The following is a 21,653-nucleotide window of genomic DNA, read 5'->3' on the forward strand; positions in this document are numbered from 1 at the left end:
AATAGTTTTAATGGATCATAACACAAACTAGAAAATATACCTAACTAGCAAATTAAATTGAGATTTCACAGATATTCTTGATGACAGCAATAATCTCTTCATTAACAGAGATTATTTGAATAATAGTATTAAGTAAATAATATGACTACATATAGTCTGTTGATATATATGGCAAAAAGATGGTTCTCAAATGACTGAAATTTGGAAATAATGGATTAATTTATTACTATTATAATTTGATAGATTAGGAAAAAAAATTAAGAGTCCTCAATTAGTGTATCTGTTTCTTCCAAGTTTCCACTTTTATTCCCAATGCATCGTATCCCTGTTGGGTTCAAGTGGTTTCAACCAATATATACCCAGAAGAAGAATATTGTGTTGGGATATAAAATAAGCCTACTTATTCTTGCAAGAAGTACATGAATTACATTTGCAAGGAGGCACAATTTTGATGTAAGTATGTTTTCTCTGTTGATGAATAAAATTAAATATCCAAAAAACACCAATTCCGAGGGGGAAAGTTTTGGATTATTGCACTGTGGATAGTGCCCTCATGTGGCTTCAAAGTTTAGCTACATTTAAGAGTTTAAAAACACATTTCTAAGTTACAAACTATAAAATATGGCAGATAATGACAAATGAGACACACGGGAGAAAGAAACGGCACAAGAAAATGTAATAATTCACCATTATCTAATCCTTTTGTTGAGTGGAATGGAATACCAATATGGCGGACAGGGTATCTGGCCAACTTGTTGGAAATAATCAGATGTCCAAGTCATACAGGATACTGCTTGTGGTGGTTTCAGTTAAAATATTAACAAAACAGATAAGACATTTTCATTATAAGTTTTATTTTTATCAAAACAAAATAATTTAACTATATAAAGATGGAAATAAATGTCAACAAACAACCAAGAAGCCAATTGCTTCCCTGATTATGGACAGTCAATAGAGTATTAAGTCCTGACAATTTACTATGCATGTAAGATAGTGAGTCATCCTCCAGGACTCCATACAGCAAGGGCTGATGGTTTTCCCTGACTCCTTTTCTTCCAGTGGTGAAATAATGTGCTCAAATATTCCTATACTTCTTTAGACCAAATTATGCAGATTCCCACGTAAGTACAAAGCATGGGTGCAAAGAACCATACAAGGTTTTCTAGATCCTGACATTGGTAGTTAATGAATTCTGAAAGATAAGGACAAGAAATGTAGTGTTTCAAAATCCAGAGTTTCTCCCACGCACGAACTATGGGAATAACCACTGCAGTGAGGAAAGATACACAAGTTTTTCTTGCTGCAGTAGTAGAAATATGATCACCCATAGGCCAGGCAGGCCATTTTCTCCTCCCCATATTAAATTATGTCTAGGGAGTTGAGCAGCAGCATATTCCCATCATGATGACAGTTTCCATAACTATAAAAATCTGCTGCACCAGGCAAATTTTGTGCAAAATGCAAATTTCTATGCTGGGGAAAAAATGAATAATGTGATCATTCTAAGTAATGAATGTAAATGCAAGGAAATACTTTTTGGCATAAGACTGCAAATCGTTTCTTTCATGCCAAGGACTGTGGTCAAAATGCATTTTCAAGATTACTCTTCTGATCTCAGCTTCAGAAGTGGGATTTTAGGAAGGGAAATTGTAACTTGCTCTAGGTCACCCACAAAGGTATTAGCCACATTTTGGCTAGATTTCAGAGATACCACCCTACCCCCTTCTATTTTGATTTCTTGGCAAAGGAATCACATGTCCTCCTGGTTACTGTGAAGTGTGAACCAAAGAGGATTCACTTCATCTAGAATTCCGAAGGTTGGCCTTACCAGGAGGGATGAGCTATTCATCACAGCTTATAACAAGGAGGATCCAGTTTGCCCACCAAAAAACATGTGAATTTAAAAGTCAGGTAAAAATTTATATTGCCAAGGAAGGAGGTGAGGCCCCTTTCCTTTAAACATCTGAAGAAGTGAGACGTGGCTGGGTGGGAATAGAGTTAAAGAAATGAACTGGTAAACACTTCAAGCATCAGGAGCTGTAGCCCTGGCTTACCTTGCCTGAGAGCGAGGCAAAGAATCTGAAGTGTCCTTCACCTCAGCCCATGCCAGCAGCCCCAGAGCTATTCTCCATTGAGGAAGCTGAGGCACCAATTGATTAAGACCCTTACTTGAAAATAAATGCACAGCACTAGGGGGAAAAAGAAACGTCTGATCTTTATACTTGAGTTTGCATTGTGGTAAAATAAACATCTTTTCTGAACATCATGCAGTATGTACCCATTCAGTATGAAAATAATTATCAGCTGACAATATTTAAATTTTATTTTCAATTGTCCAAACTGGAATACAGGTTGTTGATGTTACCCTTAAAATGTATTCCCATGGTTGCATTTCATTTTAAGAAAACCCATAGGAAAATTGGGTTTCTAAAATCAGAGATCGGTTTGTTGCTTTCTGAAAGAATTCTTCATTAAAAACAAAAGAATCAAAACTCAGCTTACAATGTCTTCAATAGCCAGCTCTCCTAGTATCATTCAAAAAAACATTTCTGATTTTTTAAAAAATCCATTGAACTTTTTACAAATTCATGTTAATACAAAGTAAGGTATATTTGGGAACACTGCCACCAACTAGCTAAATAACCCTGTGAAACAGAACTACTTGGTCAACTGCCTACCTCTGAGGGACATAGAGGGAGTTAAAAAGATGAAATCAGCATTCCGCCATATTGGATCTAGGTTGTGATATGACAGCCATTCACAGTGGCTCACAGAATGACAGAGCTTCCACTGCGATCCTGTGGCCAGTACTATTTGGACTTTTAGCTTACTAGGTCCTGAGATCTAGCTGACACCTCAGCAGCCATCCAGGAAGGAAGGATCTGGAAAATCATTCCCTTCCCCTATTAAGTGCCTCCAAGACAAAGCAGACAATTTGGACAACAAATAGGTTTTCTTCCACTCACACAGTAGTGTTCTGCTTTTGCTTTTTAGTATTTGGATTATAAACCAACATTTATAAGATTGGTGACATCACACCAAAATCCGGAACTCTGGGAAAGAATTAAATGAAGCTTTGCAGCACTACCGCACCAGAGGTTTTTGCTTCTGTTCCTCGTGATTGTCACCCAAATTCTCACATGCAGAACCCCTAGGGCAAGGCTTCCATGAAGAACATCTCCAAACCATGGAGCCCAGGCATGTTAAGGAGAGGACAGCTTCTCTGTCATCCACTTTCCCCAGGTTTGTAATCTGGAAACACACTCAGCTCATCTTGTCCAATTCTCTTAATTTCATTTAGGGAAATGGAGGTGCAGAGAGGGTCTTCACCAATGTTTCCTAGCTAAAGACCAAGCTGGGAATTCACCTCTCTCTGTCCAGAGCTACAACTGCTTCCCTATACTACCTCTCCCAGGAAGTGGCATAGGCCATTCCCAGGAGTTGATGACCATTGCAGCACTTTTGCTTGGCTTAAAAATTACCCTCCATTGACGTCTAGCACCTATCCACCTCCCTTCTGATGCCTTCTTCTGAGGTTGTGATCACTGAGCTATTTGTGAATGCATATGAAATGACCACTGACATATTTTAAGTAACCAGGGGAAGCTGGTCCTTCATTGAAGTTTTCTATGAATAACATCAGAATTGGAAAATTCACATGAAGAGACTTGAGATGGGAGCACACATGGTCACAGGCGAGGGCTTGGCAAAGTGTGTTCACATGTGTGAGATGGTTTGCATTGTTGCTTTGCCTTTGAAGTACAAGATGTCATATGAACATCATTACATCAAAGTTAAGCCAAAAGAGCTCGGCTATAAATTTCAAATTGTACAAAATCATACCAAAAGCAAGTATAAAAATTTTATTGAAATGCAGCAGTATAAACCTCTTTAAGTTTTTCCTCTCCCATTTAAGGAGAGGGAGAGGAAGCAGGAAATCTGAGGCTCTGCTCAGTGGGCTGGCTGACGTAGACCTGCTATTTTCCTCTGCATAGGGGTGCGCTGGCTTGGAATACTGGGGAATTTTATCTGTGCTGTTCTGACTTGCACAATACAGAGGCTGATTTAATTTGACAGCAAAGTAACACCAAGCCCCCAAAATAAAATTACTGAGATGTAAAACAGCGTCAAAACTCCAATTAGTTTTGTATCCTTGAAGCTTCTGGAGGAAGTCTGAAAGGTTCCCGTCACGAGGAGCAGGCATCAATTCAAGCTGCACAGATTACTAAAATGGAACCCTCTAATTGAAATTGCTCAGAGCACAATATGACAAAAAGAATCAGAGGAAAATAAGTGAATTTTTCCCCCTCAAAAAATGACTCATTACAGAAAGACTGTTCTATTGACTTTTAACACAGCGTTCCTTTGCAAAGAGCTGGAAAAACTAATGGTCTCAGGGGTCTCACAGAAAAGGCACCAGGTACAAGAGCAGCAAGTGCGTGCGTCATTTGACCATAAATGAGCATTGACCATTTGTGCAACATTGAAGGATATCAGCACTTCACCAGACCATGGGCATTTTGAAGTATATTTACAGCTTCCACCAAGGAGGCAAATTACCTCGACCAAATCAGTTTTTCAGTACATCTGAATTTTGTCTCGGAATGTTGCCCAAGTCACACTCCCTTTTTTGAAGCCCCCCCCCCCCCCATCATCCCATGTGTGCTCACTACCTGAAGCAAACCCTCCGCTTACTAGTGGAGAAGTCAGTGGCCTGACCCCAGGTCCACCAGTTGGTCAGTGGGCCAACTGTGGCTCCCTGGGTGAATGTGCTCCTCTCAGAGTGAGGCAGTGGGACCCACTCTGGGCTTAGGCTGCAGTCAAGGCCCGTCTCTGTGTACGTGGAGCCTTCTCAGACGGAGCTTCATGGCACTGGAGGAGCCTGTTAGGCCTGCCCAATAGGAACTGGGAAAGGGTGCAGCCAACTGGGGTTTGGAGCTGATTGGAGCTGGCTTGGAAGGAGCCCAGATGGCTTTCTGGTCTGCAGGTGTTTTGTAAGTACCATCAGTGCTTCTGCAGCTTAAGGACATTTTCTTGTGAAGCATCAACAGTCTTCAGCCAGGGACTTCGTCTTGTCACGGAGATGTCATATCTCTATGACCAGGCGGTCTTCATCATCACTGCTGGAGTCGCTGAGCTCCACCCGAGTTTGCTTTCTCATTCCTTCCAAACTCCTCTTCCTCACGGATCTAGAAGGGGCCTCAGGGACTTCTGAGGGCTGCCCTGGGTTAGAAGAAACCCCACAGCCCTTCCGAGTGATCAATCCAGATACTTGGCATTTCCCACTGTCAGTTCCTATAGTGGGACAGGGGAAGGCCTTTTCCCCACACCCATATTGACCCCTGGAAGGAAAGGCCACCTGGTGTCTCCCTTCCTCTTGGTGTGAACAAGTTGAACTTAGTCCTAAAGCTGGTATTTCAAGATGAACCTTTCCGGTTGAGTCCAGGGGAACTGAGCCTACAGTCTTGTGTCCAGATGCAAGTTTTGCTGGCAGGGGTGTCTGTGATACGCCCTCGGTGATGGCTCTTCTGTCTGGGGAGCTTTGGGCCAGAGTTTCCCCTGCAGCACAGCTGTGCTCCTGAGGCTCTGCACTGTGAATGCCCAGCACTGTGTGACCTGCTGCCGCCCCCACAGAAATACAGATGGCAGCAACAGAGGTAGCAATGTCATGGTGGGGAAAGGTTCCTTTGGACTCATAAGAAGGAGGCTCTTGAGCATCAGAGGAAACACATGGCTTGAGATCTCCCGAGACTGAACCCTGGGATGGTGGCAGCTGAGCTTCCAGATATCCAGCCTCAAGACCTTTGCCACGAGACATAGGGTCATCCTTTGCCACTGCCACACAGGTGTCAACTTGCAGGGATAACCCTGACAGGGCAGCAGTGTCATGCTGCTGAGAACAGCCATCATGCTTGCCAGCAGATGGAGAAATATCCTGCAACAGAGTGCAAAGGAAAAAAAAAAAAAGAGGGAGAAAAGGTTAATTGGTACAAGAAAAAAACTAGTCAGAAACGTGGTCCTCAATGAAAACAAGGTCTCAAGGTTTTAATGATTCTTTACCGAGCGTGAACTTCAATGTGATGCCCTCAATAAGTTTCCATTAATAACTAATTGGAGCATTAACTCAAGTCAGGTTCCTTATTGATACAAAATAGGCTGCTGAGATTGCTATGTGTTTTTATCTAGCTGTGTTAAAAACAAAACCACTCAATTATCCACCCAGGCCTAAGCTTCCTGCTGGCCGTCCCCACAGCTCACACAAGGCCGTGTGATTTTATGGCACAATGTGTTCAGTGGATCCACATCAGCACTGCTCAACCTGTGGTCTGGGTCTGTATGCTAGTGGTCTTCAACATGCGGCCCCACGATCTGCCAGGGGTGACCTCCTGTCCCAGTACTGTCTGATGTATGGCAACATCTTCCTTCAGGTATGAATTACTAATGTCCTGAGGATTTGCAATAAACCATCAGAAATAATCCCAACTGCTTCACAAGCAGAGTCACCCTGTGTTTCAGGGCCAGGAAGCTCTAATGAGGGGCCCAGCTCATTTTGCAACAGCCAACAATGACAACAGGAAAAGGGGAGCCCTAATTCTAGACCACAGGCAGGCAGAGATAGCTCGAAGTCATGATCCCCACCTTCGCAGTTAATTTGTCTCTTTCCCTGACGGTCCTTGAACTTGAACTAGGAGAGGCGTTTTCTGAGATGCGGCCACAGTCATCTTCCTTCTCTTCTTCATTCCCATAACCAAGAGAAAATTCTGAAGTGGCAAGGTCTCCTTGCAGGTTTAGACCTGAAGACGGGGAGACATGAGTATAGACATCTGGAATTATAAAAGGCACAAGAAACAACTTCCCAAGAGCTGGTCCTTGTCTTCCTGTCACTTCCAGGTTCACCTCCCATCACGTCACTTAGCTCCCTTTACCTCTGACCAGTCCACACTCGGTCAGATAAGTCGTCTTCACTTTTGTGGAGGACAGAAGTAGCAGCATCAGTTCCCCAAACAGTTCCCCATTCATTGTAAAGGCTACTTCATGTGGTGTTCCACTCCCTTCCCCACCACCACCAATCATCTTCCTGGCCATATTTACTCAGATTCATTTCAGATCAGCTTGATTTATCTGCCATACAACAGGTGGCCCCAGTAGAAGCTTCAGGCTAGACTATGGATGACAGCACCCTGTGTACTTGATGACTTCCCATCAGGGCAGAGGTCAGCCCTTCCCACACCCTTGTCCACCACATCACTCTTCCCACCACCAACACCAACACCACACTTCTCATCCTCTGCCCACCATTCTGCAATCTGAGCCAGGCTTCATTTGGGCATATAAACAGTGTCTAGGGGCGCACCCTTGACCCTCACGGCTGGGCACCTCCTGCCCAAGCTGCTTCCCTGGGAGTAAATAATAATTTTTTTTTCTCTTTTGCTTAGCTTTCGATGGACATATTACTAAAATCATTCCCCTAAGAAAATCAAGTGCCTAAGATTTCATTTCATTTCTTTAGAAATATCTCTATTGAGAGTCTAACACTCCCATGTTCTGGGCCCATAATAAATCTTGTTAGGGGGAAAGAAGGAAAGAGAACCAGAACCCATGGTGCGGCACTGTCAGGTTCTGTGTGAATATGATTCATGGTTCACCATCCTCTGGTGCAATGGTGTGTGCTTCCTCTTCTGGAAGCTCTGTGGCTCCCCTCACGCCCAGTGTCACTTGCGGAAAAATGGATGGAACAAGAGACCATCATGTTAAGCAAAATAAGCCAAACGTCAGAAGGTCAAGGGTCATGTTTTCTCATATGTGGAGACTACAGAGCAAAGGGAAAGAGAAAGGTGGGGGCAGATCCTGGTGTCTTCAGGCACCTGCTGGCGTGCCGTGGGTCCTTTCCATCTAAACCTTGTCCTTTGATTTTAGAAAAATATGGTTCATTCTTTCTTTTTTTAAAAATTGTATTGTTTTAACTATCTATGCTTTATGGAAAAGCTAAATGAAACAAATTAACATATGCATTGCTTCAAATACTTATCTTTCTGTGGGTGTGGAGTGAGGACACCTAAAATCTACTCTCAGGAATTTTCAAGAATATAATGCATTGCTATTAACGATGGCCCTGTGTTGTTTGAAAGATCTCTTGGACTTATGTGCCATTGCTTTGATTTCCTTCTATTTTGTATTTTCTCTCTTTATAGAACTTCTCTTGTTAGGTTATTGTACCTCCTGCTATAATCTTTTCTTTTTCTTTTTCCCCCCATATTTTCTATATCTTTGTCTTCTTGTTTTCTTTTGGGAGAATTCCATCATCTTTTTTCCACATTTTTTTCCATTGGTGCATTCTAACCATACATGGTGGTGGGGTTTGTTGTTACCTGTTCACGCATGCACACATAGAACAATATAATTTGGCCAATACTGTTTCCCTGCATTTCCCCTTCCCTCTCCTCTTTCCCCTGGTCTCTTTCCTCTACTCTACTCATCTCTCTTTGATTTTCATGAGATCTGCCCCCACCTTTTTTTCCCCTTTCCTCTCTAGTCTCCACATATGGGAAAACATGACCTTCTGAGTTTGGCTTATTTCACTTAACATGATGGTCTCTAGTTTCATCCATTTTCCTGCAAATGAGATAATTTCGTTCATCTTTGTGGATGAATAAAACTTCATTGTGTACATAGACCACATTTTCCTTATCCATGCATCCACTGATGGACACCTAACTGGTTCCATAGGGTGCCCATTTTTACATTCCAGCTCATAAGTTGCTATTTCTGCTGTCATTCTTTAAATTTCTAAGGTCCTTTTCCATTTTCTAAAATTGCATCCTGTTCTTTGTCACCTTCCCTTTTTTCTCTGGCAACTCAGATGACAGCTTATTGCTGTGGCTGCTGGGTCTTGCTGCTCCTTGCAGGGGTCTCTCTCCCGTGTTCTTTTGTTTCAGTGTGTTTTTGTCTTTCTCTTCCTGTCACAGGCTCTCTTGAGGGAAGGAGCCATCTTCAATATTGGCCCATATTTAAGAAGTGGCTGTAAAAATCTATTTGGTGCTAGCACTTCATGGGTGCAGTTTCTCAACCAGGGGCCCCAGCGTCTGGCAATCCCCCAGCCCCGAGGGGAAGTAGGAAGCCCTGAGGCTTCTCTGGATCTTTATCTAAGGGTCCTCCTACCTGCTGCCTAGGAAGTGCAAGGCAGGCTGCTGGTCCCTGAGTCAGGGCTGGGGAGGAGGTATGGGGCTCCATGGCAGACTACCATTCAGCAGGTCCCTCATCCCCTGCTAGACTGGCTGTGCCTGGCATCCCTGAGGGTTGCCGGGGTCTGGGGCCACATGGGGTGACTTGATCATAGCAAGGAAGTAAGAGTGGAGAAAGTGATGGTGTCAAGACAGATTTTCACTCTGCGACACATCTCCAGACAGAAGTAATTAAGGGGACGAATCTCCAGACATTAATAATGATGGGGACATTCCTGTGGCCACAGTTTCCCAGGACAACTGCTCCACTTAAGCTCTGTCCCCACGGTGACAAAATGGCCAGGCCATTCATTCCATCCAACAGGAAGGCAAAACTAATTAGCAAAGAGAAAGTAATCAAATTGGCAATGTCTCCCCAACAGGTTGTTTGGGTTTTTAAGCTCAAACAGAAAGGGCAGAGCAAGTCAGACAGAAAACTTCTGGCTCATCTGAGAGCATGGAGGAAGAAAATCCATTGATTTAATTTGCTTTTGACCCTACAGTCTACAGAGAAAAGTGAGTTATCTCTAATAATTGTGAAAAATGCTGAAATAATGTCACCGAAGTGTGTTAAACTAATTTGGATTATTGAAGCAGGACACTAACTTGCTTTTAAACGAATGGCCTTTCCAAAAAGTCAGTCATGCCCTGGTCACATCCGAAGGCACAGAATGTGCTCCTGTGCCAGCTTCAGAATCACACTGCATGAATCACTTCCTCCGTCTTCAGAAATTACAGATGCCGCGTCGCCCTGCCATCTCAGGAGCACCGGCTGCTCTTACGCCATTACGTGGATCTCATTAGAGGAGCCATCTCTCACTGCCGCTCGCTGCTGTTCTGTTCTTCCCCTGATTAAAGGCTGCGTTTTTAATAATGTCTCTCAGAAATAATTGCCACGCCACGTCAGGAGGAAGCAACGGCTTCAGCCATTACAGCAATTGTAAATTTAGCCCTCTTGAAAGGGCCATAGGAAATGTAAGATAATTAAAAAGAAAATGTGGCAAAGAAAGGATGAGAGCTTGGGACGTCGCTGCCCACTCCGGCTCAAACCTGCTTACAGCTGCCAGAATTCTAGGCCTTGCTAAAATGCTAGTCCATGTACTACTCAAGTATCATTATCTGAAAATGTAAGTCATTTGAAACATTTCTTTGGGTTTGTTCCCATACACCCCAACTCCATTACCATGGAGTCTACAGATGGAGTTGGCAGGGGCTAAAAGTGGGTGCCCGGCATCGGCCTTCTAAGAAAGCTGCCAGCATGGTCACAAAAGCGGGCACCATCTCCTCGGCTGTCAGTCAACTGGAGATGAACCTGTTTAGAAGGATTCCTGTCATTAAAGGATGACAACTCACTGGCGATTAAAAAGTGCGATTACTTAGAGAGCCGGAAGGTCTTTAAAAGCAATCACCTTGTCGACAGTACTTTGCTTATTTGTTCAAATATTTATGGAGCTCGTTTGTTAAGCCCATACTTTTGAAGCCCCCTTTTGACCCTGATTATTGAGCCTAAGCCTTGATGGAATGTTGATGGGGTGCCCCGAGAGAAACAAGCCACACACAGGGGGCTAGCTCAACAGTGGAGGAGGCTCAGATCCCCCTCACAGAGATGACTCTCTAATGGAGAAGAGATTCAGGAAGCAAAGAATTGCACAGAAAATCTACCAAACAAATATAGTGAACACTATGAAGGGAAAACCAGAGGGTCCCGACCCAACCTATACCATCGGGAAGGAGGGAAACCACACTGGCCACACCGCCATCAATCATCCTGAGCCGGAATCATGTGTTCATGAGATTATTCTACCCATTTTACTGCCCTCTGTATACCTGGTGTTATCATACAGTTGGCAGTAAGCTCTTGGGTTTCTGCAATCCTGTTATAATTTTTTTATAAAACCTATTTAGGAAAAAAACATGACTAGGAAGAATGGTAGAGAGAGGCTTGTTCCTCTCAGGGGAGCAGGATGAAGTTCATGACAATCAGAAAGCAATCAGTGCCTGGAGGTGGGCCACCGAGGCAGCTCCAGACAAGAGCCCCAGGTGGGCAGGCCCAAGAGCACCAAGGAGCACATTTACCCACGCAGCCTGGGGCACTCTGCGCCATCCTAATGTGATCTTTGGAAAGTTTGCCTCTAAGTAATCATGACCAAATCTTCCACTTCAGCAGACCACTTTTCTTAGTGACTCTCATCTCCTTTCTATTCCTGTGATGAAGGGCGAGCAGAATGAGTCCTCTCCCTCTCCAACAACCTCCACCTAAACTGTGTTGAGGGCAAAATGGTATTTTAAATCTTGCTCTAAGTTAAAAATTTGATCATGTCCAGACAATAAGAGCATGGCCTTAAAACACAGAGACAGAGAAGGATTCTCAAATCACGGAAAGAAAAATGGAGACAATAAAGAAATACTGTTTGAAGCATGAAATGCCCAGACTGAACCTAGACACTCTGTATTATGCGTCATCATGTTAAAAGTTTCTTGTTGCTGGGTGAAAATTGTCTATGTGGGCCTCTTTTCTAGGATATAGTCGATACCCCTGAAACAGCTTCTCATCGCTCCTCAAGATTTACACCCTGGGATGAAGGAGAAATTATTCTGTTTCAGCAATTTCCAAGCACTGCAACTTAACTAATAGCTTTGGGGAAAGAATTAATACTTCTCCATTAATTCTAACTGGAAAAGATACCGGGAGGTCATTAGAAGAGATGGAGATGTCCTGGCAGAGAAGGGGAGCCCGGGGTCCCTGGCAGCCCGCTGCTGGCCCCAGAAACCCCTGTGGGGGGAGCTGCAGGGCAGCAGGCAGGTGGCTGGCCACCTGCAAAAGAAAAAATGCAGCAAACAAAGGCGATGTCTACCTTTGCACCAGGGACTCGTGGTACTCCTCACACGGTATTTAGAAAACCAAGTCGTGTGTGTGTGTGTGTGTGTGTGTGTGTGTGTGTGTGAGAGAGAGAGAGAGAGAGAGAGAGAGAGAGAGAGAGAGAGAGATACTAGGCGAAGCTTCCACCCCAGAACCACCTGCAAATCCACTTGTCCTGCATCTCCACGCTGCAGATGAGAGGAGCAGGTTTGGACCACTTCGTCCTCTGGATGTTTTCTGCTTGGTGAAGGGGGCTGGCCAGAGACATTGCAGAGTTAGCTTTATCTCAGAATTTACCCAGGAAAGTGCATTCAAACCAGGGGTTCTGATTTAACCCAAAGTGATAACTGGGGACTTTTTGGGTGTCCTGACTCAGAGTGTGGGAGTGGGGGTGTCTCCACCTCTCCTGGGTGAGCCCCTGGGTGCTGATGAATATCCTGTAATGTGACTGAGTTTTCTGGCCCCAAAGATGACCGACTTGGATGCTGCAGGAGCCAGGCGAATCCCACCCTTGGGGGGCTCTGGGGGCAGCAGGGAGCATCCTCATGCCCAGACTGAAGGGGCCCCTGAGAGAGGTGGTGAAGGGACCCAGCCTCCTGATCAGCACAGCTGTCCACTCTGCAAGAGAAACTAACTAGACATTGACATTTGATGTGATTTTAAATATTAATAGCTAATTTTCAAAACCACCACAACAACTGTGCTACCCAACATCTCCATGTCCTGAATTTGGCCAATGAGAGGCCAGTAGGTTACCCATTGATTATTTAGGAAACTCAAGTGCCTCAGTGACGGTGAGAGCAAAGTTCTCCCCTCTTGCCGAGGTAAAGCTTCCTTTTTAAAATACCATTTAAGAGCTGGGATTGTGGCTCAATGGTAGAGCCCTTGCCTACTAAGGCACTGGGTTCAATCCCCCCACCACATAAACAAAATAAGCGTATTGTGTTCATCTACAGCTAAAAATATTTTTTAAATACTGTTTAAAAAACATTTATGGGAGAGTGAATCTGTTTCTGAACAGCAATTTGGTAATATCTTACAAGATGAGCTAAAAAATAATGATAAAGCTATTGTTCCATCAATTGTTCCTTGGGAAACTGAGCTAGAATGTTCTCTGCAACGATAGCAAAAAAAAAAAAAAAAAAAACCAGCAGGAATCAACATGATCATCTGTCAGCAGAGGAAAGGCTGGAGAAACGAAGGATAGTATATCCAGACTGTGGGAGTTTATGCCAGTACTAAAATGATCTATGCATGTGTTGGCCGAGAGTTTTTTACAAGGTACATGAAGAAGAGTTGGTGATTCCTACTGGGGCATTGTCCTTTTCTGTTAGAAGAAAAGAAAAAAGAGTCTGTCCATATTTGCTTGCATGTGGAGAAAGGCGTAGAAGGATGTGCACCAACCTAACTCTGGTGGCCTCGGGCGACAGAGAGTTGTCAGACTTTTCTTACTATGTCTGTGCTGTTGTATATGTTGCAACAAGCATGGTATTACTTGATACCATTAGTGGGTCAGAAAAAAATAAGACAACTTATGATAGTGCTTCCAAAATTTGGACTGTAAATAATAAAACAAATTCCCAGGATGTGTCCAGTATGTTCAGGCAAAGCTAAAGTCCAATGATGGGCTGTGGATGTAGCTCAGTTGGTAGAGTGTTTGCCTTGCATGCACAAGGCCCTGGGTTCAATCTCCAACACCACAAAGAAAAAAAAAAAAAAGTTCAGTCAGTCCTCTTACTGAAACTGCTGATAGAAGAAGATAAGTCTCCACACACTGGTAACTAAAGTTCAGTTTCTTTGGCAGAGAAAAGCTATGAAGCCTATGAAAAGAAGAGAAAGATATTTTTCCATCTCTAGCTGAACCTAGAGTATTTCTGTAATTCCATTTTTTTTTTTTGAGTTTTCCTTCTTCTATGTAATCATTTGAATCTTCTTTTTCAGAAACCACTCTTCTCTAAGGTTCTCATTTCTGTTCTCTTTCTTTGATGAAAGGCAATCAATTTGAGAACACTTCACTTACCATTTTCTAAAAAAAAAAAAAAAATTTAGTGGAAAAGTGTTCTCAAAACTTTAATCATGCCCACACAATAAGAGAATGCTCTAAACTAAAGAGAGGACAAATTGTGGAGAAGAAGGGAAACTAAATGAAGGGAGGAAAGCTAATATTATTTGAATTCTTTAGTGCCAAAATTAAATCAAGAGAATCTACTTTATGGATCATTAATTTCAAACTTTCTTAATCTAAATGAAAATTGTAAAGAGAAAAGTTCAGGCTTTGGAATATAATTGATGTGTTTAAGCACTTGCCTCATCATTTCTTAAGATTTACACCCTGGAGAAGAAGGTGTTATCCTGTTTCAGCAATTCTGTAAGCAATATTACTTAACTAATGGCTCTGGGAAAAGAATATCTCCCTATTAATTCTGACAGGAAAAATAATGATACAGAGCCATTAGCTCTAGTCGGAGAGGTAGGGAGGGAGCTGGTGGAAGAGGGAGCCCTGGAGTTCAGGCTGCCATTTTGTTTTTCCCTGGGAAAAAAATTCTGAGGTGATTTGAGGCAGAGAGCAGGACACAGGGATAGAGTGGGAGCCCCCACCCCACCTGTCCATCTCCTCATGGCAGAATGACACAACGGTGAAGTCTGAAAGAAATCCTCCTCCTCCAGTTACTCCTAGAGAAGTATACCACCATCTCACACCAGTTTAGGTCCTCTGTCTCTTACACAGTTAGGTAAACATTTCACCTCTAGGAGGACATGTTGGAACAGTTCTTTATACTTAAAAAAAAAAATTTTTTTAAACGAAAGACAGCTAGGAATTTTCCCTAAACTATGTTGTGGGGAGGAGCCCAGTTAAACTATTTCAGTCATTTAAAAGTTTAACTATGTGCAGAATTTTAAAAAGAGATTCCAGCAAGAAGGAAAATAAATGAGGCAAGGTGAGAAAAAAAATCAAAGACCTCCACCCTGGCCTTGCCCTGGAATTGAGAACAGGTTGATAGCGAATCATTTAAGGAGCTCAATTCTATAGCGTTGATGCAGTACACACTTAGCTAAAGAGAGAAAAATTAGCACATAATTATACAATGACTGGTATTGAGGTAAATGCCGCAAAGAGATGGGCTATGAATCACAGCTCAAGGACACCTAATCTGGCTGGAGTGTCACAAGTGGACAGCCTGAGGAATCTCTAAAATGGCCTACAGGTCCCGAGGCCTCAGAGAGGAGCAGAAAAACACGTCCACCCAAACCAGCTACATGCCAGGGCATCTCTCCACAGTGCAGTTCTCTGTAGGTTTGTCTCTTCAAAGTAACCACACATTTTATTTCAGAAACAATTTTTCTTAGTGGCACTCAGTTCTTTTCTCTTTCTCTGACAAAAGGCAATCTATTTAAAATTTCCCTGTCAGAGGTTTGTTTTGTTTTGTCTTGTTGGTTTTTTGTTTGTTTGTTTGTTTGTTTTTCTCTTCCTGAAAGATGGGTAGTGGAAAGTCACATTCAAAAATCAATTCTTAAGTTCAGGTTACTTTGTGCCTGAACCACTGCCTGTTCCTGAAAGTTAAGGAGCAAAAGAAGACCCATGAAGAGAAAAATAATGCCACACGTTCACGTGTCCTTGGAAATCTACGAGTCCAAAACTGAAATCAAGAGTATCTGATCTCTGAACTATCATTTCCAATGCTTCTCATTACTGGATCCAGAAACAACTGCCCCTTTCTCCAAATGTGAGGTATTAGGGAAGGTTCATTTCTCCACAAGTTTTGCATCCTTAAAAAGGAGAAACCAGTCCATTTCACTGATGACAGCTGGGAAGAATGAGCTTCCCTGTACTTCCTCATGAGTCCTGAGAGGGGGAGAAGTAGGCTCCTATCAAATTAGAAATGGTATGAGAAAGAGAACATGGGTCCCTTGCCAAATCTGGGGTTCTGATCAACTTAGGAAAAAGAGACCAAAACCCTCTAGGTTCAGCCTCCATGGAAAGGTCAACGCCGAGGAAGAACCTAGACTCAAACTGAAATTAAAATCATGAAGCTTAATTTGTTAAGAAAATCAGACAAGAGGATGTGGGGCGGGGGGGGCTATTCCGTTTCCATAACGTGTTCAGGTACAGATCCGGTGGAGCTCGGGAGGCTTTTCCCACTGCAGACCTCCTGCCCTGGAGTTCTCTTTCCCTTTTGCGTGGTAGGGGAAAGGTTTGGGAAGCTGAACACTTTTGTCCACTCAGACATTTCTTCCAAACAATATTAGTGGAAGAGCCAGTTGAAATATCCTAGCAATGTAGAGGGATGGAAGGTTTAAACACCGCCTGAACACAAGGGGTCCCAAATAAAGGGGGGAAAACAAACAAGGTCCAAAATTACTCTTTGAAAATGTCCATACCAAAATCTACTGACTTATTCTAGAAGTGCGGTTTACTTAATAATGAAAGAAAGTCAATGGGGTGGACTATGGGATATTTGAAATGCTTTCTCCTCTCTTCATCTTTTCTCAAGATTTCCTCCTCCAAAAAAAAAAAAGAAAAAGAAAAAGAAAAAAGAAAGAGTCCTTGGGCGCCCGCAAAGCTTCTGTAAGGCGTCTGGAGTGGTGTTTTCTTAGCAAAAGCCTGGACGTGGTTTCTATGGATTCCAACAAGAAATACCGGAAACGGTCTTGAGTTCTTTCAGACTGAAGCAGAGAACAAAATCTCCAGCGCCAGCTCAACCCTGCTGAGAAAATGGTGGGGACTTGAACTCCAAGGTCACACTCAACTTGGAAGTTGAGGTGGGAGGAACAAAGGGGAGAGAGTCAATAGGAGGAGATGGACCTCAGCCTACAAAGTGCTATGAATTCTCTCTCCTGTCCTCACATCAGCTTTGGAAAAGGTGTCCTTTGTGATACGGATCTGGAATTAGAGAACATTCTCACTTCAGGAGCACTCTGCCTGACTCCTTACCCCAGTGTCTTCACACTTGAAAGTGAAAGCGCACTGAAAATTAAAATTCAACTCCCCCCAAGCCCAAAAGCCCACCTAGAAATACAGTAGGACTACTAACAAGGCGGAGGAAGGGGAGAGGGCCAGAAAGTAACAGGTGCCTTAGAGATCACCTGTAGCCTGTGAAATGCATCGGGAACTCTGAGTTCTGGGCTATTTTTTTAAGAGCAGCAACTGACCTAGGAGAACCACCTAGAATGTCCACTGGAAGGTTTGTAAAAACTAGAAAGGTCTTTCCTGATGGTTTCTACCCCGCTGCTCACAAAAGGAGTCCACTCTGCAGTCCTACAAAAGCACAGGAGAGGAAACTGTGGTTGGCAGCTTCTCGCTCCCATCTGCAGAAGAACAAAAACAGGTCACATACCCTGAAAATCCCAGGGGAGCAGGCTGCAGAAGGATGAGAGAGAGACGGACCCAGAAGCTCAGGGTTGTCGGGGGGGGGGGGGGGGGGGGCAGGAAAACAAAGATGCAAACCTGCCTGGAGGGGAAGGAAGGCCACTTCAGAGGTCACCCCTTCCTTGGCAATTCCTAGGCTCCCACCCAGCACGGTCTTAGGCAGGTCCCAGTGGTTGGGGCCTTGGGCACCCAACCCGATGATACTGTCAGCTTGGGGGATTTCTCCAGTGAGAGACAGCTGGGCATGTGGGATAACCTTCCCGGGATCTCCTCTCAGTGGAAGTCCCAGGGTCTGCTCAAAACACTCACAGAAAGAGAAACTAACCCAAGTGTGAACAACTGAGGTCCAGTGAAGAGGGATTCCAGGCGACAGCGGAGCTCAGGTGCTGTCTAGTCAGGAACCCTTCCCCAGCTAGCTTTAAAACATGTTATTACTAATTCCAAATCAGAAAAGAGAAGCCCAGCTTAAATGGTCATGGAGTAAACCAAGCCGATGGTTTTAAGCCCCTCACACTGTCCCCACGACAGGAGAATAAGGAGAGAGGCCTGACACCCCGCAGAGAACCATTCTGTTCAGTTTTGTCATTCAGGCCCCTGGGCCCCTCGTGAACATGAACAAAGGTAGAACAGGCAAGGAGCACGTGGCAGGAAATGGTCACTGGAACAGCCACGCACTCACCGGAGTTTGCACGTCTCTATGCAAAAACAGCCTTCAAACTTCTACACTGAGAAATTATGAGTCTACTTTACCCCGCGTGCATCCCTCTCTCCACAGAGGAAAACAAGGCGATCCATTTTCCTCGCAGAACCTCCTCAGATCCCCTGCCCTGTGTGAGCGGCTGTCAAGTGTGCTTCATTATTATGGAAGTTCTCTCAGGGAAGGAAATCCATACCCAACCTCTAATAAATACAGGGGGAGGGCGGGAAGAGATGAAATAGCATGAGCTAGGTCATAAAATTTAAAATAGGGTTTAGAGTAAAAATGTGCCCTGCACAGAGGCTCATGTAGATCATGGCTCCTGCGTCTATTTTGTAAGCCAGAAGGGTGCAGCTCTGATGCTTTGTCTCCAGTCTCAGAGAGGAAAGAAATTAACCCCTTTTCTTCCACATATTGGCTTTGGAAAGAAGGAGTATAAATGTGGCTTTTTAAGGTTGGAAAAATAGAGAGTCAGGACCCTGGCTGCCCTCCCCTCATCTCCACTGAGACAGAGCCTGGGGAAGGAAGTGCCTCACCGAGCCCAGCAGTCAGGTGCAGGGAAGCAAAGGAACCAGAATGCACAGATTCCAGGCACATGGGGTGCAGGTTCAGGATGCCCAGTGGGTGGGAACTAGCCTCATCCCTCTACGGGGCAACCAGCTTAGTCTTGAAATAACAGCCCAGAAATCAGAAGAAGGGCCCCAGAACAGCTGGGCAGGTGTGGGCAGGAACCCAAACTGATCAGAATGAAAATTTGAAATCAGATTTGAAATGTCCAAGCATACAGAATCCCCCTAGGGGGACCATGACCGAAAGGGTGATGGTCTGCCCCTCCACAGCCTGGACTCAGGAAGGGTTGCCTGGTAAAAGATGGGGGTGCCTAGTTCATTTGAATCTCAGACAAACAAGGGGTCATTTTAAGCATGTCTTATGCAACATTTGGGTCAGACTTATGCTAAAAAATACATGCTTCCCTTGTTTTATCTGGAATTCAAACTTAACTGAGAGTGTGCAATTTTTTCTGCTAAATCTGGCCACCCTGCCTCAAGGTGGAGGGCAGGGAAACTGACTGGGACCCACTGCCCAAGGGAGGTCTGTCACTCCGCCTCCACCTGGCTCCGGCACTGTATCTCTGGGGGCTGTTGACCAGGGCTGGTTGTGGGCACAGCCTTGATTTAGGATTAGTAATTATTACCAATAAAGACACCTTCCTGTAGGGGATGGGTCAACTCCTAAAGATCCCGAACATGGGGTTGACCCTGAAGCCTTTGCAAGAGAATAAGTTATGGGGGCTCCAACAGATTCTGGAGACAAAAATCACAGGAAAAAAGCGAGACAGAAAGGTACAAAGAGAGAACAGCCTCCCACGGCCCTTCCGTCCTTTTTAAGACAACCATGAAAAACAACCTTCAAAAAGTCCATTTTGAAAAATTATTCGTCCATCTGATCTCAAAAATACTCTCCCGTTCTCTCCATTATCGAGAACCCAAGGCTGTCCCTTTTCTCTCCAAATGGTCCGTAACCACTAGGAAAGACTATTAAGTCTAGTTCATTATTTTGAAGGTTGTTTCTGGGTGAGAAACCTGAGCTGGCCTCAGATGAATGCGAGAGGGAAGGGACACAGGAGCGGAGGTGGCTTGGTGCAGACAACAGCCTCTGAAGAGGCGTCGTGTTGAGGCTGTCCTCTGCTCTGAACAGGGCGCCACTCTCCCATAATTGCAGGTTCAGGGACATTTTCCAGATGAGAGTTTTGTTATGCTCCTAACTTCTCCCTCAAGATCTGTGAAACGGAGGGGAAAAAAAAAAGAAAGGGAAAAAAACCTTTTCTTCTCTTGTTAAGCTGGAGGGGAACAAAAGGGCACCATCTTGGCTCTCACTGTTCAACTTGTCTGTAGGCGGACTTCCGTGAGGGGCCGAGTGGGCTCACTCCACCAGGAACATCTCTGCAGACCCCTGGAAGGCCCAGGGCCAGCCAAGCACAGCCCCTCGCAGGGGGAGGAACAGCCTTCCATGCCCTTAACTCCTCCTGGACCTGGAGGACCACAGCAGGAACCAGAGGGGCAGAATGGACCGAGGGGCTCACACTGGGCCACGGCAGACAGGCACTGGGTCACCGCGTGGCTGCATCTAGTCAGAGAAAGTTACCACCACATGGCCAGAGCCTCTTTGGAGGATCCCGGACAGGCCCCAAAGGAGGAAAAAGTCTACAAGGATGTCAAAGGGACTCAGGAGGCCCAGACACATATTGAGAAGGGCAGGGACTGACAGATGGCCAGCGTGAAAAATTGGTTTCCAGTGTCCTTCCCGTCAGAGACATTTTTAACCTCACTATGCAAAAACAGCCTTCGAAAATTCTATCTTAAAAAATTATTAGTCTATTTCCCTCAGAAATATTTCTCCCTGCCTAGGGGGACCCAAGGCCATCCGTCTTCCCACGCGGAGCCTCTGCAGCCTCCTCTTGCCGGAAGACAACCTGGAACTCGCTCCTCTGTTATGATGGTTCTCTGAGGGGGAGAAAGCCGGGCTCACCTGCTAATAAATACCAAGAGGGGGTGGGATTGATGAAATACTCCAGGATAAATAATAAAATTTAAAATAGGCTTCTGTGCAGAAACAAACCCTATGGTTCTTTTTTTATTTATTTATTTTATAGGTAACATCTTTTCTCTGATTATAGGCTCAGGGTATATTTTCTCAGTGACGATTCTAATGCAGTTCCTATCAAGTATTTTCAAGAAAAATATGAGTAATTTACTTTTCCAATAATGGCAGAGACGGTGGTGGACTGAGCTCACGAGGCAGCTCTGAAAGGGCCTGGCCTGACTGTGTTCCAGAAACGCTAATTAAACCATGCATCACAGGGACGTGAGTGGGTGAGCGGGGAGACCCCGGGACAGAGGGCAGAGGCTGCCTCCAAGGGAAAGCTGTGCAGGAGCAGAGGAGGCGTCGCTGGATGCTTCCAGGAGAAAAAGCAGAACTCTGTGGGTGAGAAGCTGACGGAGGAGAAGCCAGGCTCACCAACAGGTGATCCAGGTCAGCATCATCAGCCACAAGTTGAGCTAGCAGCGGGGACGAGGGCAGGTGTGACGAGGCCTCCTCAATGCCCACAGACCCCGCCAAGTGGTGACAGGAACACCACACAGACCCCCCGGACGCTCCGCTGTGCTCCTCCAAACTATGATCAGAAAGGAAAGTGGAGAAGCAGTCACAGCCCAGAGGAGCCATGAGGGATGTCAACTTAATGTCACATGGAATTCTGGGGGTCCTGGGACAAGGAAAGCTCAGGAGGGAAATTAGGGAAATGTAAATAAACCACAAAGTTTCTTTGGCCATAATGTATCAATAGTGAGTATATCAGGGTATGAATCAGCCCAGATGCCCAGGAAGAGGGACTGGAGTGGAGTAGGTGGGAACTCTCTATTACCTTCACAACTTTACTGTAAATGTTGCAAAATTAGAAGTTTATTGAAACATAAAAACCCACTCAAGGCCCTGTGTTCTTGGAAA

General features: G+C 44.6%; 1 protein-coding gene across 2 annotated transcripts in view; it reads right to left on the reverse strand.

The window, feature by feature from the left end:
- Positions 1 to 834: 834 nt before the first annotated feature.
- Positions 835 to 21,653, reverse strand: part of Znf831 (zinc finger protein 831) — an 87,515-nt gene continuing 66,696 nt past the window's right edge. For both annotated transcript variants that reach the window (XM_027946354.3, XM_071608955.1), the window contains 2 exons: positions 6,640 to 6,794; positions 835 to 5,935 (listed from right to left, as the gene is read on the reverse strand). In XM_027946354.3, coding sequence (XP_027802155.2) covers positions 5,087 to 5,935; positions 6,640 to 6,794 — 1,004 coding nt within the window. In that variant the 3' untranslated portion in view covers positions 835 to 5,086. The remainder of the gene's footprint in view (positions 5,936 to 6,639; positions 6,795 to 21,653) is intronic.

This window comes from Marmota flaviventris, chromosome 2 (assembly GCF_047511675.1).
Source record: "Marmota flaviventris isolate mMarFla1 chromosome 2, mMarFla1.hap1, whole genome shotgun sequence".
NCBI classification, from domain to species: Eukaryota; Metazoa; Chordata; class Mammalia; order Rodentia; family Sciuridae; genus Marmota; species Marmota flaviventris.